A 17,129-nucleotide genomic window follows, 5' to 3' on the forward strand; every position below is an offset into this window, starting at 1 on the left:
AAGCCATATCTAAATAACAATATAACTTTATAACTTAAAGCAGTGGTTCCCAAACTTTTTTTGCTAGGCCCCCCTATGTTTTAGAAGAAAAATGTTCCATTCAGTACCGTAATCTGAAACTTAACGTTAGTAGGTAGCTAATATTCAGAGGTCTGTTTTCCCTCTCGCCCTTAGTTCACGTATAGCATTTTTGTTTCATTTACCTCTTTCATGGTGTGCCATTTTTGAGTGCCAAATAAATTGTTCGTTTGCACTATACCTCCGAGCCTCCGTGTGGTGTCTGCATTTGAGTCCACTTACCTGTGTCTGGCCGCCCGGTCGTGACAGTGAGGCTTCAAACGGCGACAGTCCAGTGGCAGATGAGGTCAGGCAATTATGGGCGTACTCAATCCAGGGGAGTCGCTCACTCCAAGTGGTCTGGTTGTGGGAAACGATGCAACGGAGTGCAGCTTCGAGCCCCTGGTGGGTCCGCTCTGTCTGTCCGTTGCTCTGAGGGTGAAAGCCAGAGGAAAGACTAACCTTGGCGCCAATCTGCATGCAGAATTCCTTCCAAACCCAGGAGGTGAATTGGGGTCCTCTGTCTGAGATGATATCCTCTGGAATGCCATGAAGTCTGAAGACATGGGTGGTACATAACTGGGCAGTCTCTAAGGCCGTAGGGAGCTTTGGGAGGGCGACGAAGTGAGCTGCCTTAGAAAAACGGTCAACGATAGTTAGAATAGTGGTGTTACCTGAAGACGGTGGGAGCCCCGTAACGAAGTCCAGAGCTATGTGGGACCAGGGCCGCCACGGCGTGGGGAGCGGTTGAAGAAGCCGGAGGGTGGTTGGTTGGAACGCTTGTTCCGGGCACACGTGGCACATGCCATGACGTATTCCCTGGGGTCCTTGTCCAAGGAGGGCCACCAAAAATAACGCCGGAGGAAGGTGATGGTGCGGCGGAAGGTGGTTCTCAGAGCTTCAGGGCCCCACTTGGTCTGCGCAGCTAGGGTCCAGAAATCAACAGAAAGGTCAGCCATGCTTCGCCTACCTTGCTTCAGATTGATCAAACAATAGCCGGCAGCCTCTGTACTTGAGCCTTTGTCAAACATAGACTTGAAGCGAGACAGGAAGTCATCGTAAGACATTCCAGGGCAAGCCTGCAGCTGGGCCTGGGCCCAGGCCAGGGCTCAATCCCGCAGTAGCTGGGTGAAGTAAGCAATCTTAACCCTGTCAGTAACAAATACATGAGGTAACAGTTGAAACTGCATGGAACACTGCAACAAAAATCCTGCACATTTCCCCGTCTCCCCAGAAAAAGCCTCAGGTGTTAGCAAAAGTTTATCCAGCAACACCGCGGAAGCTACTGAGGCTACCGCACTAGCAGCCGTAGTAGCTGTAGCTGCTGTAGTGGCAACAGGAGCGTGTGTTACCTGGGGAGGGGCCACGGGAAGTGGGTTGTCGGCCAATGGAATCCGTTGGGCAAAAGCCTGAGTTAGTGATGCCACCTCTCCACTGAGCCGTACTAGCATTTGTTCATGTCGGTGCAGAAGCTCCTCCAGAGACAAAGGTGCTGCCGAGGCTGAGTCTGCCGAGTCCATAATGGTGGCTGGATTATTCTGTCAGGCACAGGAGTGACTCAGAAGCAGACCCTCTCAAAAGTTCACAATTTATTGACAAACTGACACCAAGTGCAGATATATACAGGTGAAGGTCACAGGAAGGGGGTCTCCGGGAAACACAGGCATGGGGAGGGAAACACACAGGGCTCCTCTGACGCTCTAGTGATGACACTGACGAGTGTTACACAATAATCCAGCGATGAAGCATTCTTAGCAGCCGCCTTGAGTAGTGAGCGTGATGATGAGATGATCGTTTGCAGGTGTCAGAGCCAGGGGCTGGAGTCGCAGTAGAGCGCAGAGCGCAGGAGGAGAGAGAGACACAACACAAAGGAAAGCACTTGTGGCCATACTGAGTCAGCTGAGAAGGACAGGAAACGATATGATTCAATGCAGAGAGGTCTAGTTAACACATAGTGAGTGAGAAAGGTGACTGGAAAGGAAAAACTCAATGCATCATGGGAATCCCCCGGCAGCCTACGTCTATTGCAGCATAACTAAGGGAGGATTCAGGGTCACCTGGTCCAGCCCTAACTATATGCTTTAGCAAAAAGGAAAGTTTAAGCCTAATCTTGAAAGTAGAGATAGTGTCTGTCTCCTGAATCCAAACTGGAAGCTGGTTCCACAGAAGAGGGGCCTGAAAACTGAAGGCTCTCCTCCCATTCTACTTTTAAATACTCTAGGAACAACAAGTAGGCCTGCAGAGCGAGAGCGAAGTGCTCTAATAGGGTGATATGGTACTACAAGGTCATTAAGATAAGATGGGGCCTGATTATTTAAGACCTTGTATGTGAGGAGCAGGATTTTGAATTCAATTCTGGATTTAACAGGAAGCCAATGAAGGGAAGCCAAAACAGGAGAAATCATGCTCTCTCTTTCTAGTCCCTGTCAGGACTCTTGCTGCAGCATTTTGGATTAGCTGAAGGCTTTTCAGTGAGTTTTTTGGACATCCTGATAATAATGAATTACAGTCGTCCAGCCTGGAAGTAATAAATGCATGAACTAGTTTTTCAGCGTCACTCTGAGACAGGATATTTCTAATTTTAGAGATGTTGCCAAATGGAAGAAAGCAGTCTTACATATTTGTTTAATATGTGCGTTGAAGGACATGTCCTGGTCAAAAATGACTCCAAGGTTCCTCACAGCGTTACTGGAGGCCAAGGTAATGCCATCCAGAGTAAGAATCTGGTTAGATACCATATTTCTAAGATTTTCAGGGCCGAGTACAATAACCTCAGTTTTATCTGAATTAAGAAGCAGAAAGTTAGCGGCCATCCAGGTCTTTATGTCTTTAAGACATTCCTGCAGTTTAACTAATTGGTGTGTGTTATCTGGCTTCATGGACAGATAGAGCTGGGTGTCATCTGCATAGCAGTGAAATGTATGCTATGTCTTCTAATGATGCTGCCTAAGGGAAGCATGTATAATGTAAACAGAATTGGTCCTAGCACTGAACCCTGTGGAACTCCATAATTAACCTCAGTGTGTGAAGAGGACTCTCCATTTACATGCACAAACTGGAGTCTATTAGATAGATATGATACAAACCACTGCAGTCGCAGTACCTGTAATACCTACAGCATGTTCTAATCGCTCTAATAGGATATTATGGTCGACAGTATCGAACGCTGCACTAAGGTCTAGCAGGACAAGCACAGAGATGAGTCCACTGTCAGAGGCCATAAGAAGATCATTTGTAACCTTCACTAAAGCTGTTTCTGTGCTGTGACTGAGCTCTGAAACCTGACTGAAACTCTTCAAATAAACCATTCCTCTGCAGATGATCTGTTAGCTGTTTGACAACTACTCTTTCAAGGATTTTTGATATGAAAGGAAGGTTGGAGATTGAGGATCCTTATTAACTGATATGTGGTATGATAGGTTATTAGATAAAATGCCTTATCATGCTTCAGTATGATAAGTATAAGTATGATAGTATGACTCAATGTACGACGTCAAGAAACGTGGTCTTGGTTATGCAGTTTACCTAAAACTTAATGAGAAGCTTTTATTGACAAATATTAAATTAGTCCTTTTGTAACACTGAAAATTATATGTGGAATTTCAAAATGCACATCAGTTGCTCTGCCTGTTTAAACCCAACAATCCCACAAGGACAAATCAGACATGTGGATTATCATCTTCTGGCATTACTAACTTTTGCAGACAGTAAGTAGTACTACATTTATACTTATACGACAAATATATATGTCAAATACTTCAAATTCGGGAGTTATTAATACATGAAAAATTAAACTGACTTTAGGACAAGGAACAACATGCTCATCATACTCACTGGTCAAGCACTAGACCACACCTGTCCTTGTAACCTATAACTTTGCATTCAATTTATTCTTACAGCTGAAGGTTCATGTCTGCTGTGACTCTAACACAAACTCTGTCTAAAGACACACAGACATACACATAAATACATGCCAAATCAGGTTTGCGGTAGATCCCGTTATAGTGTCTCCAGGATCACATTTTACCATAAACACATGAGGAGCAAGCAGTAACGGCAACTGTGTTATGGATGGTAACAACTAAAGTCAACAACTGGTTTCTGACTGTGGTTAAAGAGGAACAACTTGTCAAGAAATTAACATTAAATAAAAGTCGCAAAAACAAAAGTTAAAACTCTCCTGTCATCACGTTTTCCTCATGCTTAGATTCAAAAACCAGTTAACTTCCAGTTTTAATGTCATGTCAAACTAACCCTCTCCTGAAGACAGACTCAAACTCTGACTTGTGCATTAAGCATGCATTTAAATTTCAAGACGTCATATTTCCTTATAAATAATGTCAAACATTAGCAGGTGACATTTACCACAAAAAGTAAAACTTAAAGACACTACAAAAAGAACTGGGTAAGAAAAATGATGTTTATTAGCAGCATGGCAAACCTAAGTGGATGTTAATGCTTTAGCTAAAACCCACAGAAGAATTCATGGTCATCTCATTCGACTTTTTATAACTTAAAGCCCGCTTGAATGAGTCTTTCAAACAAATCAAGCCATGTGCTTCTCTCCTTTAAGGGAAAAACTGAGCACCCAAGTTTAACACAAAACACTACTGCCCCTTGATAAAAAAGTGAACAAATCTGCTGCCAGTGTGTATGGATTAAATCATAAGTCTGAAATGGCATGACTGCACACTGTGAGTTATACTCAGATCTCTCCCAGACATCAAATGCTCTGGACATCCGTCACTCAGCCGCTACATGACATTTATAGCCGCTGATGTGTTCGCTACTTTGCCTTTACTTTGATACTCAAACCAATACTTTCCACTGAAACAAAGAGACACAAAAGTTATCCCAAAAAATACAGAAAAGGGACAAATTTTATAAGTGGTCTTGATTGTCTAGCTAGCATGTGTGTCAGATCTTAAAACCATGATGCACAGTTTTGCTGCAGAGACAAATGAAGGGCTGCATGGATTTGCAGGCCTATTTGTGGACTCTGTTTTATTTAGTCTGATAATAAACCTGAGAGAGACAGAGGTGGAGGAACTCGGAGCCTCGCCAGGGCATGATAACACCTTGGCAATTCAACACACATGTGCCACAGCATGCTGGGCCACAGCCTTGGGGCAGAGCCTCAGCCAGCATGTGGAAGAGGTTTTCCACTCAGCTGAACGTCCAGTACCTCCAATACGAAGGCCCTGGAGCCAGACCTAACGCTGTGGTATTAAGCATCGAAGCCAGCTGTGGATTAACACAATTTGCACCTCCTCTCGGTGCACAGCCACACCTCCCCGTGCAGGTCCTACTCGTCAGATTTAGCCCTTGGGTTTACCTTCATGGTCTTTATGTTAAAGCTAAAATGAAATTTTAAAAAGAGAACATTTCAGGGACATGCCATACACAGAAAGACAGGCTTCTCTCAGGAAGCCAGGTCTTGTTACTGAAGATATTGTATTTACAAAGAGCAAATTCAATTCAAACACTGAGGCGTAATTGGAGCGAGAGAATCTAATTTAGCATCGCTGCACCCCACTGCTGTTTTAAAACGCTTGAACAACTTTTTGAGGCATTTTGTTACATCCAGAATGAGCTGAGACACTGTGGCATTCATACCATTTTCTCTCATATCTTTCCATCAAGCCATCACTCACTGGTGGGGACCTAAACATAACAAGCTTATTATGTCAAAGGTTGGGACATCTGTGTTTTATATAAAGAGATTCTTAAAACACCTGTCATAGTGTCCCCACTCCACTCAACAGTTTGACATTTCCAGGAAGAGTCTCTTATCTCACAATGCTTTTTTTTTTCTTAAATTCGATGAGATTTCGATCAAATCTATTACTGTACACTCGTGTTTAATAATCCAACTAGCTATTACAAAGCTATTCTCCTTTCTTGTGCAATGAAGATTCAATATGGAAGGGTCATTCGTTTTACTTTGCTTAAGAGCTTTTCAGAGGCGCGCACACACACCCACACACACACACACACACACACACACAGTCACATAATTGTTGACTCTCACAAAATATTCAAAACACAAGAAGGAATGGTCTTCAAGAGGAGAAAATAAGCAAGAAAGGGGAAACTGGAGGAATAGAAGGAAAGAGGAAATGCTTTAAAGAGTGAAGCATAAAGAAAGGCAAAAGAAAAGGAAGGAGTGTTTATCGGGAGGAAAAACGAAAGGAAGGAATGGAAGAAGATATGAAGATAGGAAGGAGGGTTAAAGAGCGCATGTGAGAGAGAAAAGTAGTAAAGTTGTGAGGGCATCAAGGAGGATGAAATAAGCTTCAAATAAAAATCAAAAATAATAAGGGAGGGATGTCTGAGAATAGTCATGCCTTTGCTGAGGAGACAGGATGGCTACATGGCATAGACCATAGGTGTCAAACTCTGGCCCGCGGGCCAAATTAACAACGTTTTGTTGTTTAGTATTAAGCTTTGCTTGTTCCATATTCAGTTTTCTAGCAAAACTTATTTGAGTCCATAAGAAAAGATTCATTCTTATATCTGGAGGAAGATTTTTTTTCAATAAATATTAATGTTAGCCCGCGACTTTGTTCCAGTTTTGAATTTTGGCCCACTGTGTATTTGAATTTGACACCCCTGGCATAGACAGTTAAGGGGATTTTCATGCAGCAGTGATTCTGGGGATTTTTCAAAGATAGAAGGAAGCTTTCATACAAGTATAAAGAGATTCTGTCTCATTGTACAACCAGTCATATTCTTCTGATGTGCCCACAGCCTCCCCGTGTTTCTGTGTTAATGTACTGTTAAACTTGAAAACTTGCTGAGACTTATTTGCCACAGTTTAAATAAAAAAACAAGAACAGGAGGTGTTTGTTGCTCCAAGTGTTCTAAGTATTTCTGCATGTCAAACACTAATCGATATTGTGAGTTTGGTATATTTATGAGTGATGGATCAATAGAATTGACCTGACCAAGCTTTTGGTGGTTTTTGGCACAAAGAAAGACCAGCAAAAAGAGTGCTGACAAGTGGCTTAGCTGTTGTTGACCCACTGGGGGCGGAGCCTCACACTGTGAGAGAGCTTGTGGTGGGGGAGGTAGGATTCGGGGGCTGCACTGCCCTTTGACACGACCTTGCCACATGAGAAGGGAACCAACACCTACTGTAGGCCTGCCAAAGAGCACAGGTTAAGGTAAGACACTGAATTATCCACTTCAGCAACTATCTACTTACACTGCCTTCCCGTTATTGGATTCATCTAAATGTAGGATCTCAGGATTTAGCCGCCAAATAAATTAAAAACAGCAAAGTGTCAGTTTCTGTTGACTCTACTTCTTGGTGAGCAGCATTACTTAAGCCAGTGTACCATACACCAACCTACTGTATAACAGTAGCTCATTAAACCTTCAAATTGCTTTGTATCTTACATTGAACACCAAACACCAGGTATTCTAGAAATCTACCTGGACAATGTGCTCACAGCTGCCATTCAATGGAGCTAAATAACTGACACCTTTCACAGTCTACACAGGACAGAGGCTCACATTCATCACACACATTCAGCCACACTTAAAAAACTGAATAAACATAATATCTCAGTCCTGCCGAGCTGTAAAATAAACAGTGCAGTAAAAGCAGGTTATTTTTGTGTTTTACACATTTTTAGTAAACATTTTTTTAAAAAGGAGATAAGAAAAATCTAACTGAGCAAATTGTCCCATTTGTATTCAAGTATTTTTATTAAAAGGTTTAAATAATACATAAAAACTGGGATATTAATACATTCACGTTTAACAGACCTCTGAGCACAGGGTTGAACAAGGTTTATTCCGTGTTGTGCTGTAGTCTTAGATGTATAGTGTTCACGGATGACAGACATTAAATACAAGCTCTTTATCTGGTTTGCAGATGTTGACTGGAGCTTTAAGAAAGGACCTTCATTCAGTATTAGACTGCCCTCAAGTGTTCATAGCTGAAAGCTATTCTGAAAGGTTTTCTGTTCTAAAAGGTTTTTGTAGGTTACTATTAAATAATACTTAACACAGTGGATTAACTAAAAACAAATGCCGCCTTATCTCTGGATATGATTTAAATTCACAAACTTTGTCTTCACTTTGGTGAAAAATCTAAAACAACCAATTCTTTAAAAAATAGTAGGCACAGCTTTTATATCTCAAATGCTAGTAGACGTAAGTATAGCAGCATAGTTACTATATAGCAGACACAGCAATAATACTTTTTAATGCACCTTTTTTCTGACAGCGGATGTCAGAAAGTGTTATTTCCCAACAGACATTGGAAATAACAGTTAAATTAACTGTTTAGGTGAACTCCTTAACTAGTACACATCAATTGTTTTAATTGATATAAAAAGAAAAAGAAATGGTGTACAAAATAACAGAACTACTAACAGTATTAATTTCTGCAGTGTTGTTATTTTATATGCATGGACTTGAAGTGCTAGTACATGAGCAGAAGTCAGAAAAAGTATCAGTACTATTAGCTGTAATCGTAGCAGTATTATGTGTAGGAAAGAGCTGCAATGTCCGTTTGTCTGGTGGTTGTAGTTGTAATACTTGTAATACTACTAAAATGTAGCAAATGTAGCAAAAGAAGCAGTATTAAAAGCACTGGCATAGTACGAGTGTTAGTAGTGCTGTGGAACTAAAAGCAATGTGGGTCACATAATTGGCAGTAACGGTAGCAGTAGTAGTTGTAGTAGCAGTATTGCCAATGATCATGTTGTGCTCACATTTTGGTTGTGGTCTGTTTACAGGTTATGAATGTGTCAGGAAAGAAGCTCTGCTAAGAGAATGAACAATTGTAATCGGTGAGTAATTGATACAAATTTAACATCCGTTTTATGCTTTCTGTCTCCCGATTCATTGACTGCACTGCCAGAAAGTTTTTGTCAAGTTAGCAGGGATTGTAAACACATTAGTTTTCTGCACAAGTCGGCCATCCAGCAAACAGCCTCTGGATTCCAGCCTTGTTCAAGCTTTGGATAGTTAAATGATCTTAAATGTCATCAAAGCTTTCTTAGCAGTTTTACAACTCCATGGTGTTTTCATAAAAAGTAACATAAGAAAACCGTTTTAACATTGATTACATTTTTATGGTCACGTTAATAAGTTAATAAAGACAGAGCATGCAGGTTTTCTATATCTAAAATTTAGATACAGTGTTAATTACTGTCATGGATAAAAGAGCTAATGAGTTCATTTTCAAAACATTTTGTTGCTTTTCTTACAACAGTTTATCAGCTAGCTTGTCGTCCTGTTTCGTCAGACCTTTTTTTTCGTTGCTGTCACTTTAAACAGAGAAATTCTTTCTATTTTATACATTTATTAAGATAAAACATATTTCGTAGCGTGAGTTGAGAATGACATTTGTTTATTTATTTACTTAATTAACTTTTACTTACACTTAAGTTCATTAGTAACGCATCTCCAGCTGGAACGAACCAAAAACAAATAGTGTGTGGGGGGGTTCTGTTTGTACAAGACAGACTTCAAGACAAATATAAACATACAGAGAAGTGTCTTTGGTTTTTAATTTGTACTTTAGACCCAATTAAAACAGTCAAACACACTTTAATTATTAAAAAAATATTTTAAAGTATCTAAAAATGTTTTTTACGGGAGCCTAAAATTCAATAGGCACGCCCAAAGATTTTGAGATGAGTCACAGGTTGGTTCGGGTTTAACGCTAAGAGCTAACAACGTAATTCAGCACTTCTTTCTCAACTGTCCCACCTGCTAACGTGCTTGTATCAGCACACCGAGAAAGGGGAAACGGGCACCTGTACCTGGTAGGCCCATGTTCATGTCACAATTACAGCTTAGCCTTCATATTGGCTAAATTTAAGCCTGTAGCGTGAAGACTCAAAGGATCTATGCTGTGGTCATAAATGGACAGACGTGGTTATTAACAGATAGGCCGAGGCATTTAATCAATGCTCAATTGGTACTAAGGTGCCCAAAGTGTTCTAAGAAAATATTCCAAGATGAATCCATGTATTCACAGCTGCTCTTCTAGATATCTTAGTTGTAATGGGTAGTTATTTGAGTTACAATTGTATTCCTGTCAGGACAAAAGATTCTGGTTATTCACCTCTGACCTCTGGTATCAACAAGGCATTTTCTTCCAGAGAACTGCTGCTTGCAGGATTTTTTTTTTTTTTTAGCCAATTCCCTGTAAAATAAGAGATGGTGGTGCTGGAAAGTCCCAGTAGATCAGCAGTCTCTGAAATACTCACACCAACCCATGTAGCACTAACAAGCCTGCCATGTTTAAAATCACCTTTCTTCTCCATTCTGACGCTCAGGTTGAGCAGGTCATCTCATGTCTACATGTCTAAACGGGTTGCTGCTTTGTGATTGACTGATTAAAGACATTTTCATCAACAAGCAGATGGACAGGCGCACCTAAACTTTTTTTCAGCATAAGTATGTTCAGCATACCCTCATAATTTTATGCTGACTGTTAAGAACATGTAACAAAACAGGAGCTCCCACCTGACAAAAGCCCCTGTTGTATATATGTTAGCATGTAGGATCCTGGGTAAACAGTGAGTAAATATGTATGCCCATATGCTGTATGTTCCATCTGGACCACACGACACTGTCAGATGCCTCTCGTCCTCACTATAGTCGCAGTCATCATCAGCACATTTCCAGCTTGTGTAAACACAATAAGGCCAGGGGTCACCTGCTGGTCGCTTACACTGTCAGCGGCTCTCATAATGCCGCAATGAAAGTTTGATTCTGATTGAGACAAAAGCAAAGGTAGGAAAACAAGAACTTGGACGCAAAGTAGAGGAAAAAGGAAAACTAAACCAGTTTATGTTTCTTACTCAGATGTGCAGAACTTTAACTGGCGGGTCATCGATTGCACTGCATTCACTGATAGGAGGGGCATTTCAGTTTGAGCAGCGATGTCGCAATAGTTAGTGCTTCACAGAGGCTGTGTCCTTTTAGAGTAGGGGAATTTTGTTGTTGGAATATCAGTAGCTTGTGGTAAGTCTTGAAGCTGTAACTTTACACATGCAGAGTGACTGGGGCTGTTTATCTCGCATGCAATGCAGACAATTCTGTTTAGCCGGTTGAGTGAACAGATAAGATTAAACTGTGATGAAGTCAGCAGTGCTTGGCATTGACCAGCAGTAATTTTAAACACTAGAAATCTTTATTTTCAGTCAGTCACTGGCTATATAGCATGTTGAAATGCTTTCATTTAAAATGATATGCACAGATCTAAGAGTACACATATCAATGCTTGATTGTATTTTCTGCTGCTTTGTTGCCAAGATTACACTGAAATCTGAAAAATTCTGCTCCTACACAGAGAGGGAGTTTGTTGTGGAGAGATGCAGATGGTATGCCTGACAGACTTTGAGGAGTATGCTAAGGAGCATCTCTCAAAGGCCACCTGGGATTATTATGCAGCTGGAGCAGATGAATGCTGCACCAGGGACGACAATCTGCTGGCTTACAAAAGGTACAGTGAGCAAAATAAAGTTGATCCAGACATTCAAGGTTATTGCACAAACATAATGCACGTGTTTCCATGGTGATTTTTTTTTTTTACAATGTTTGTCAGACTGTCTATCTAAAGGCAGCACAAAGGAGAAACATTTATTTGACCTTCATTGTGACCACAGACATGCAGGCAGCACTGCAGTGGTGCAGCTTCAACACACTAAAGAAATAATCTCTACATTATGAATAGAATAGGAGCAAACACAACTGAAAAACATTTTCAGTACCGAGCCAAAGATCATGTGAGTGCACGGCCTGTTTCTGTGGACTTTGGATGGCTGTAACTGATTTCTGTAGTACAGTTTTTGTTGCTGTGATACCAAATAATCAGTAACAGGCTGTTTGGGTTTTACTCAGTGTTGACGCTGCACCGTTCCTCTAACTTCCTGTGGTGAACAGTTTGGAAAGTTGCACTACTGCTGGGATAAAGAATTTTGGGGAGGATGTTTTCTCCCGTGTCTCCTTCTGCATTCCTCTCAGCTTTTCTAATGTCTCCATGAAGACTGATAAACTGCCTATTTTGTAAAGTCACAGTGTATGTTTTTGCCACGAGTCTGTTACCATTTTGCAGATAACTTTTGTCCCTTTGAGAAATGATCACATTGGATTGTTTCCTTAATATATCACCAGTAATAGCTTTGGGGAAAACAGAATCCCCAAGTCCTCTTCACATTCAGAGGAATATAACTTCATTAGGAAAGTGTCTGTGTAGGTTCTCAGTCATCCAGGTCATAATAATCCAAGGAGCTTGGAAAGAAAAGCAGCTAAGCTAGACTCGTCACATGAGCCAAGGCGTAAAAAAGGGTTTGTGTCATTTTTCACTCTTCACTTTCCCTTTTTCATTCCTTTCCTCGTGTAATGAGGCACATGATCAGTAGTGGGTCAGCAGCCGTCTTAGGGACAACTCCCACTAGAGCTTTAAATACCTGGGACCATCCACCATTTGGTCTTAGAACTGAAGAAGCTTCTCGGATGAGCGTTTAAACGTCTTCAGGAAACTTAAAGAAGTCCAGTTGCTTCCTTACTGATGTGTTATCATGACAGGGTTTTGACCCTGAGACACATTGTTTTTAAAGTGAAGCTTCTGCTGAATGAGTATACACAATACAGTAAAATATACAAAGATTTTCTCGTACCATGTGATCTTATTAGTTACATGTTCGACTGTGCTTCACGCTCAGGATCCGTCTGAGGCCTCGTATCCTGCGGGACGTGTCAGTGAGCGACACACGGACCACTGTGCAGGGGACAGAAATCAGCTTTCCTGTCGGTATCGCACCTACTGCCTTTCACTGCCTGGCCTGGCATGAAGGAGAGGTAGCCACAGCTCGGGGTAAGGACTTTTGTGTCAAGATTATGTGGGTCGGTGAATGGTTTTCATATCTAAATGAATCAGTCTTTCTGTTTGTCTGTGTGCTTTTTTTTACTTACTAGATTATTTTAAAGTATAAGAGTGTTTCACACAGAGTTAAATCCTTGCTAATTAGTGCTTAGTAGCAGCTGATAAAATGGTAGAATTTAATTGACTGAAGCTGGAGTGCAGATGGCGTGAGCCTTGGGACAAGCCGTTATTTGTCAGAGAATTTCATTGGCAGCTTAACTGTTTAAATGGATTGGATTTATATAGCGCTTTTCAAGGCACCCAAAGCGCTTTACAATGCCACTATTCATTCACTTTCACATTCACACACTGGTGGAGGTAAGCTACAGTTGACTGACAGAAGCGAGGCTGCCATATCGCGCCATCGGCCCCTCTGGCCAACACCAGTAGGCAGTAGGGTAAAGTGTCTTGCCCAAGGACACAACGACCAGGACAGAGAACCGGCGACCTTCCGGTTGCAGATACGCTTCCCAACCCCCTGAGCCACGGTCGCCCGTGTTTTTAAGGGTGTTTTTACACCTGTAGTTTGTTTCCTGTGGTCTGAATCAGTTTCAATTTGTAAATTTGTAGCTTTTTCCCATGGTTAGATTGTTACACAGAGAAAAATTCAAATGAACTCCAAGCGAACTAAAAAGCATCATTATACACAAAGTGAGAACATTCACTGAGCTTATAGGCCAAATGTGTCTGGGGCAAGAGCAACAAAAGTGAATGCAAGAGAAAAAGTGCCATGTTATGGACTTTTGGAGACTGTGGAGAAATTACATTAATTTCACTGCTAGCTGGCATCTATGGTACCCTGATACATTCCAGCATGCAAAGCATACATGGCTAGTGAAAGGTGTTTAGCTCAAACTTGTAATGTACTTGTGGTAGTTGGATCAGAGTTGAACTTTGGTTGGCACTCGTTCACACCGTAAACTAATCACTCTGGAGTTCGTTTGGAGCCCGACTGAGACAAACTCCTCGAAAAGCTCTTGGTGTGGTTGTTGGAGTTGTTTTGGTCCACACCTGAGTATGATTACCGTGTTGACACCTGCACAAGGGAAACACACTAAGGGGGAAAATGAACCAGAGTTTGAATTAAACACACTAAACACTGAAAATACTCTAGGAGGCTTCAAGCCACCTTAACCTTAAGCCTTGAGATGTGTGTTATTGAGAATCTCACCCACATCTGCTGTGGACACCAAAAACACTTTTTACATGAGGCTGTAAGTATGCTTTTGCTGTAAAGTTGGACATTTAAATGCGGGAGTCATAGTAACACCCCAGCCTTCATCTCACAGCCACCGAGGCGCTCAACACCTGCTACATCACCAGCACATATTCCACATGTTCAGTGGAGGAGATCGTGGCGGCAGCACCCAACGGTTACCGCTGGTTCCAGCTGTATGTGTACCGAGACAGGAAGCTGTCGGAACAAATGGTGCACCGCGTAGAGGCGCTCGGGTACAAGGCATTGGTCCTCACTGTCGACGTCCCCTATACTGGAAAGCGCCGCAATGACATTCGCAACCAGTTCAAACTTCCACCACATCTCAAAGTAAAGAACTTTGATGGAGTATTTCAGGTAACAGCCAACAGTTTTCTCTATATTCATTGTGCTCCAAAACATGCAAGTACTTTTCTAAGAACACAAAATGAGCTAAGACAAAGACTACTCATATTCAACTGTGTTTTTGATGTTGATTTTATACCGTCATAAATGGCACAGATGCAATCGTTGCCCCTTGGCAGTAATTTCAATGCTAATTTCTAAGAATCTATTACCTTACAGTCTGGAGTACAGTATTTGTCCATCAGGAAGGTGGACTTCAACTTAAATGTACAAGATATCCAAACTCTAATGTTACTTAAATGCACCAGCAGTGTCAGAGTTGTCCCATTATTGCATTTTCAGTAAAAACAGCACATTTATAAACCAAAGTGAACACTTAAGAAGAGTTGTACAATCACAAACATGCACTGTAAGCAGGAGACAGCAGGCCCAGAGGAGTATGGGATACCAGCGAACACCCTGGACCCCTCAATCAGCTGGAAGGACGTCTACTGGCTACAGTCCATCACACGCCTACCTATCATTATCAAGGGTATCCTGACCAAGGAGGATGCTGAGCTGGCCGTGGAACATGGTGTTCAGGGCATCATCGTGTCAAACCACGGGGGGAGACAGCTGGACGGAGGCCCAGCCTCGGTACTCGCTGACCACGTTCATTGCTACATTCTTTTATTCAAGATCATGTTCATAAAATGTACGATAGATAACCAGTGAAAGTCTGGGATTATTAGTCTTTTTGTTTACCTCTTCACAAAACAGATTTTCAGTCTATTTCACAGCATTTTTCAAATTATGTTACCGCTTCACAGCAGTAAAGTTTCATAGCAATAACCCGAGCTGCAGAAAGTACGGGGTTGCTATAATCTAATTTCAGCACGTTTTTTCTTTTTGTTTGTTCGCTCATTGACCTATAGTAGCTTACTCAGATACATATCTGAGTGTTCAATGGTGCAGTAAGGTTATCTCTGTCTCTGTTATAACAGATTGATGCGCTGCCAGAGATTGTGGACACTGTACAAGGCAGAATTGAGGTCTATGTTGACGGAGGAATCAGAACAGGAAGTGATGTACTGAAAGCGCTGGCCTTGGGAGCCAAGTGTGTTTTCATTGGCCGTCCAGCAGTGTGGGGCCTCGCATACAAGGTACGATTATGACAGCACATTGAGGTGTTTGTTTTCATTGATTGTAGTAATTATTTAGTTAACACCAAGTACGCATTTGAGATTACAGAATTCAATTTGCTTTTAATTTAAATATGCCCTGTGTGATCTTTTAGGGAGAAGAAGGAGTGAGGGACGTACTGCAAATCCTAAACGATGAGTTCCGTCTGTCTATGGCTCTATCAGGTGAGTCTGATGCAAACTTGAAGGACATGGCTGTAATCATGCTAATATATAAACAGGCTTTAGGGAACATTTCAGCATTATTTTTATTACTGTTTTATCGATTGTGGCTCAAGAGTGTGGAGTTCGCCTTGTAATCGGAAGGTTGCTGGTTCGAGCCCCGGCTCAGACAGTCTCGGTCGTTGTGTCCTTGGGCAAGACACTTCACCTACCGCCTACTGGTGTTGGCCAGAAGGGCCGATGGCGCAATATGGCAGCCTCGCTTCTGTCAGTCTACCCCAGGGCAGCTGTGGCTACAACTGTAGCTGCCTCCACCAGTGTGTGAATGGGTGGATGACTGGGTGTGTAAAGCGCTTTGGGGTCCCTAGGGGGGACTAGTAAAGGCGCTATACAAATACGGTCATCCACCCATACATTTACCATTTACCATGTATGTTTATTGATCCAGGTTGCAGGAATGTAGCTGAAATCAACAGGAACCTCATTCAGTTTTCCAAGCTGTGACCGCCAGCAGAGGGCAGCACTGAGGACAATTATCCCACTAAACCAGACTGAGACTTAAACAAAGAGCCTGAGAATCCATTATAACAAAAAAACAAACAGAAACAAGTTTACCTCACGCAGTACATGAAAACAACCATCATCAGGAATAAATTGTGGGACTTCTGATATATATTCATGCCAGACTACATGAGTGAGTGAGTGTTTTAGAAAGCTGGGAGTCAGTTCAAGGTTTATCAAGCTGTTTTAGATCGTGAAGGGAGGAAAGGATGGAGGCACCTACCATGAAATCTTTTTTTTTTCTATTCTGCTGTTACGAATCAACATGAGTGCACTCTGTACACTGTGGTTTGAAATGCTGCCATTTCTTATGGCTGAATAAACTCTAGCATGTGGCAAATATCTGTTGCTCTTTCCTGGATTTATTAATTTCATGTGATAACTGAAGTGTAGTATCTGATCTGATCTATATGAAAATTAATGTTTGAACTTCTAATAAGTGGATTAGCTGCAGGTCAGGTTCTCATCAGAACCAGAGAAGTTCTAAGTTGAAAAGTTCATGTTGTCTGTTGTCACTGCGTTATGTCTTGTTCAGTATGTTGCATATTTTTGGCTTCCATTCATCTTTTAACTATAGACTTTAAAATGCCATCAAGTTAAAACCCTAATTTGAACAGTGCAGTTACTCCATTTGCAAAATCATGCAAGCACACAAGGTCACTAAAGGCCCTGTGTGTGTCAACATGTTTCATTAAAAACCTAAAAGCAAAAA

The 17,129-nt window shown here is 41.6% G+C and overlaps 1 protein-coding gene across 6 annotated transcripts; it reads left to right on the plus strand.

The window, feature by feature from the left end:
• Positions 1-7,091: 7,091 nt before the first annotated feature.
• On the plus strand, positions 7,092-16,699 carry hao2 (hydroxyacid oxidase 2 (long chain)). Of its 6 annotated transcripts, none has more exons than XM_014336872.2 (9): positions 7,092-7,223; positions 8,808-8,861; positions 11,378-11,530; positions 12,753-12,904; positions 14,242-14,525; positions 14,928-15,149; positions 15,497-15,655; positions 15,790-15,859; positions 16,305-16,699. In XM_014336872.2, the coding sequence occupies exons 2-9, from the start codon at positions 8,815-8,817 to the stop codon at positions 16,358-16,360; spliced, it is 1,143 nt and encodes a 380-aa protein (XP_014192358.1). In that variant the 5' UTR covers positions 7,092-7,223; positions 8,808-8,814; the 3' UTR covers positions 16,361-16,699. The 6 variants fall into 6 exon arrangements, with proteins under 6 accessions (XP_014192358.1, XP_014192359.1, XP_042080804.1 ...); XM_014336873.2 differs by having other exon boundaries at positions 14,931-15,149; XM_042224870.1 differs by lacking the exon at positions 7,092-7,223 and adding an exon at positions 8,577-8,706.
• Positions 16,700-17,129: the final 430 nt, after the last annotated feature.

The sequence above is a fragment of the Haplochromis burtoni genome, unplaced genomic scaffold, assembly GCF_018398535.1.
Source record: "Haplochromis burtoni strain Fernald_Lab_line unplaced genomic scaffold, NCSU_Asbu1 Contig_154, whole genome shotgun sequence".
Taxonomy (NCBI): Eukaryota; Metazoa; Chordata; class Actinopteri; order Cichliformes; family Cichlidae; genus Haplochromis; species Haplochromis burtoni.

Excerpts from the sequence above, each read along its gene's own strand:
- hao2 (XM_014336872.2), top strand. The coding sequence starts at position 8,815 with ATGTGTCAGGAAAGAAGCTCTGCTAAGAGAATGAACAATTGTAATCG. Across the intron at positions 11,531-12,752 it reads AATCTGCTGGCTTACAAAAG|GATCCGTCTGAGGCCTCGTA; the intron begins GTACAGTGAGCA and ends CTTCACGCTCAG. Across the intron at positions 12,905-14,241 it reads AGAGGTAGCCACAGCTCGGG|CCACCGAGGCGCTCAACACC; the intron begins GTAAGGACTTTT and ends TTCATCTCACAG.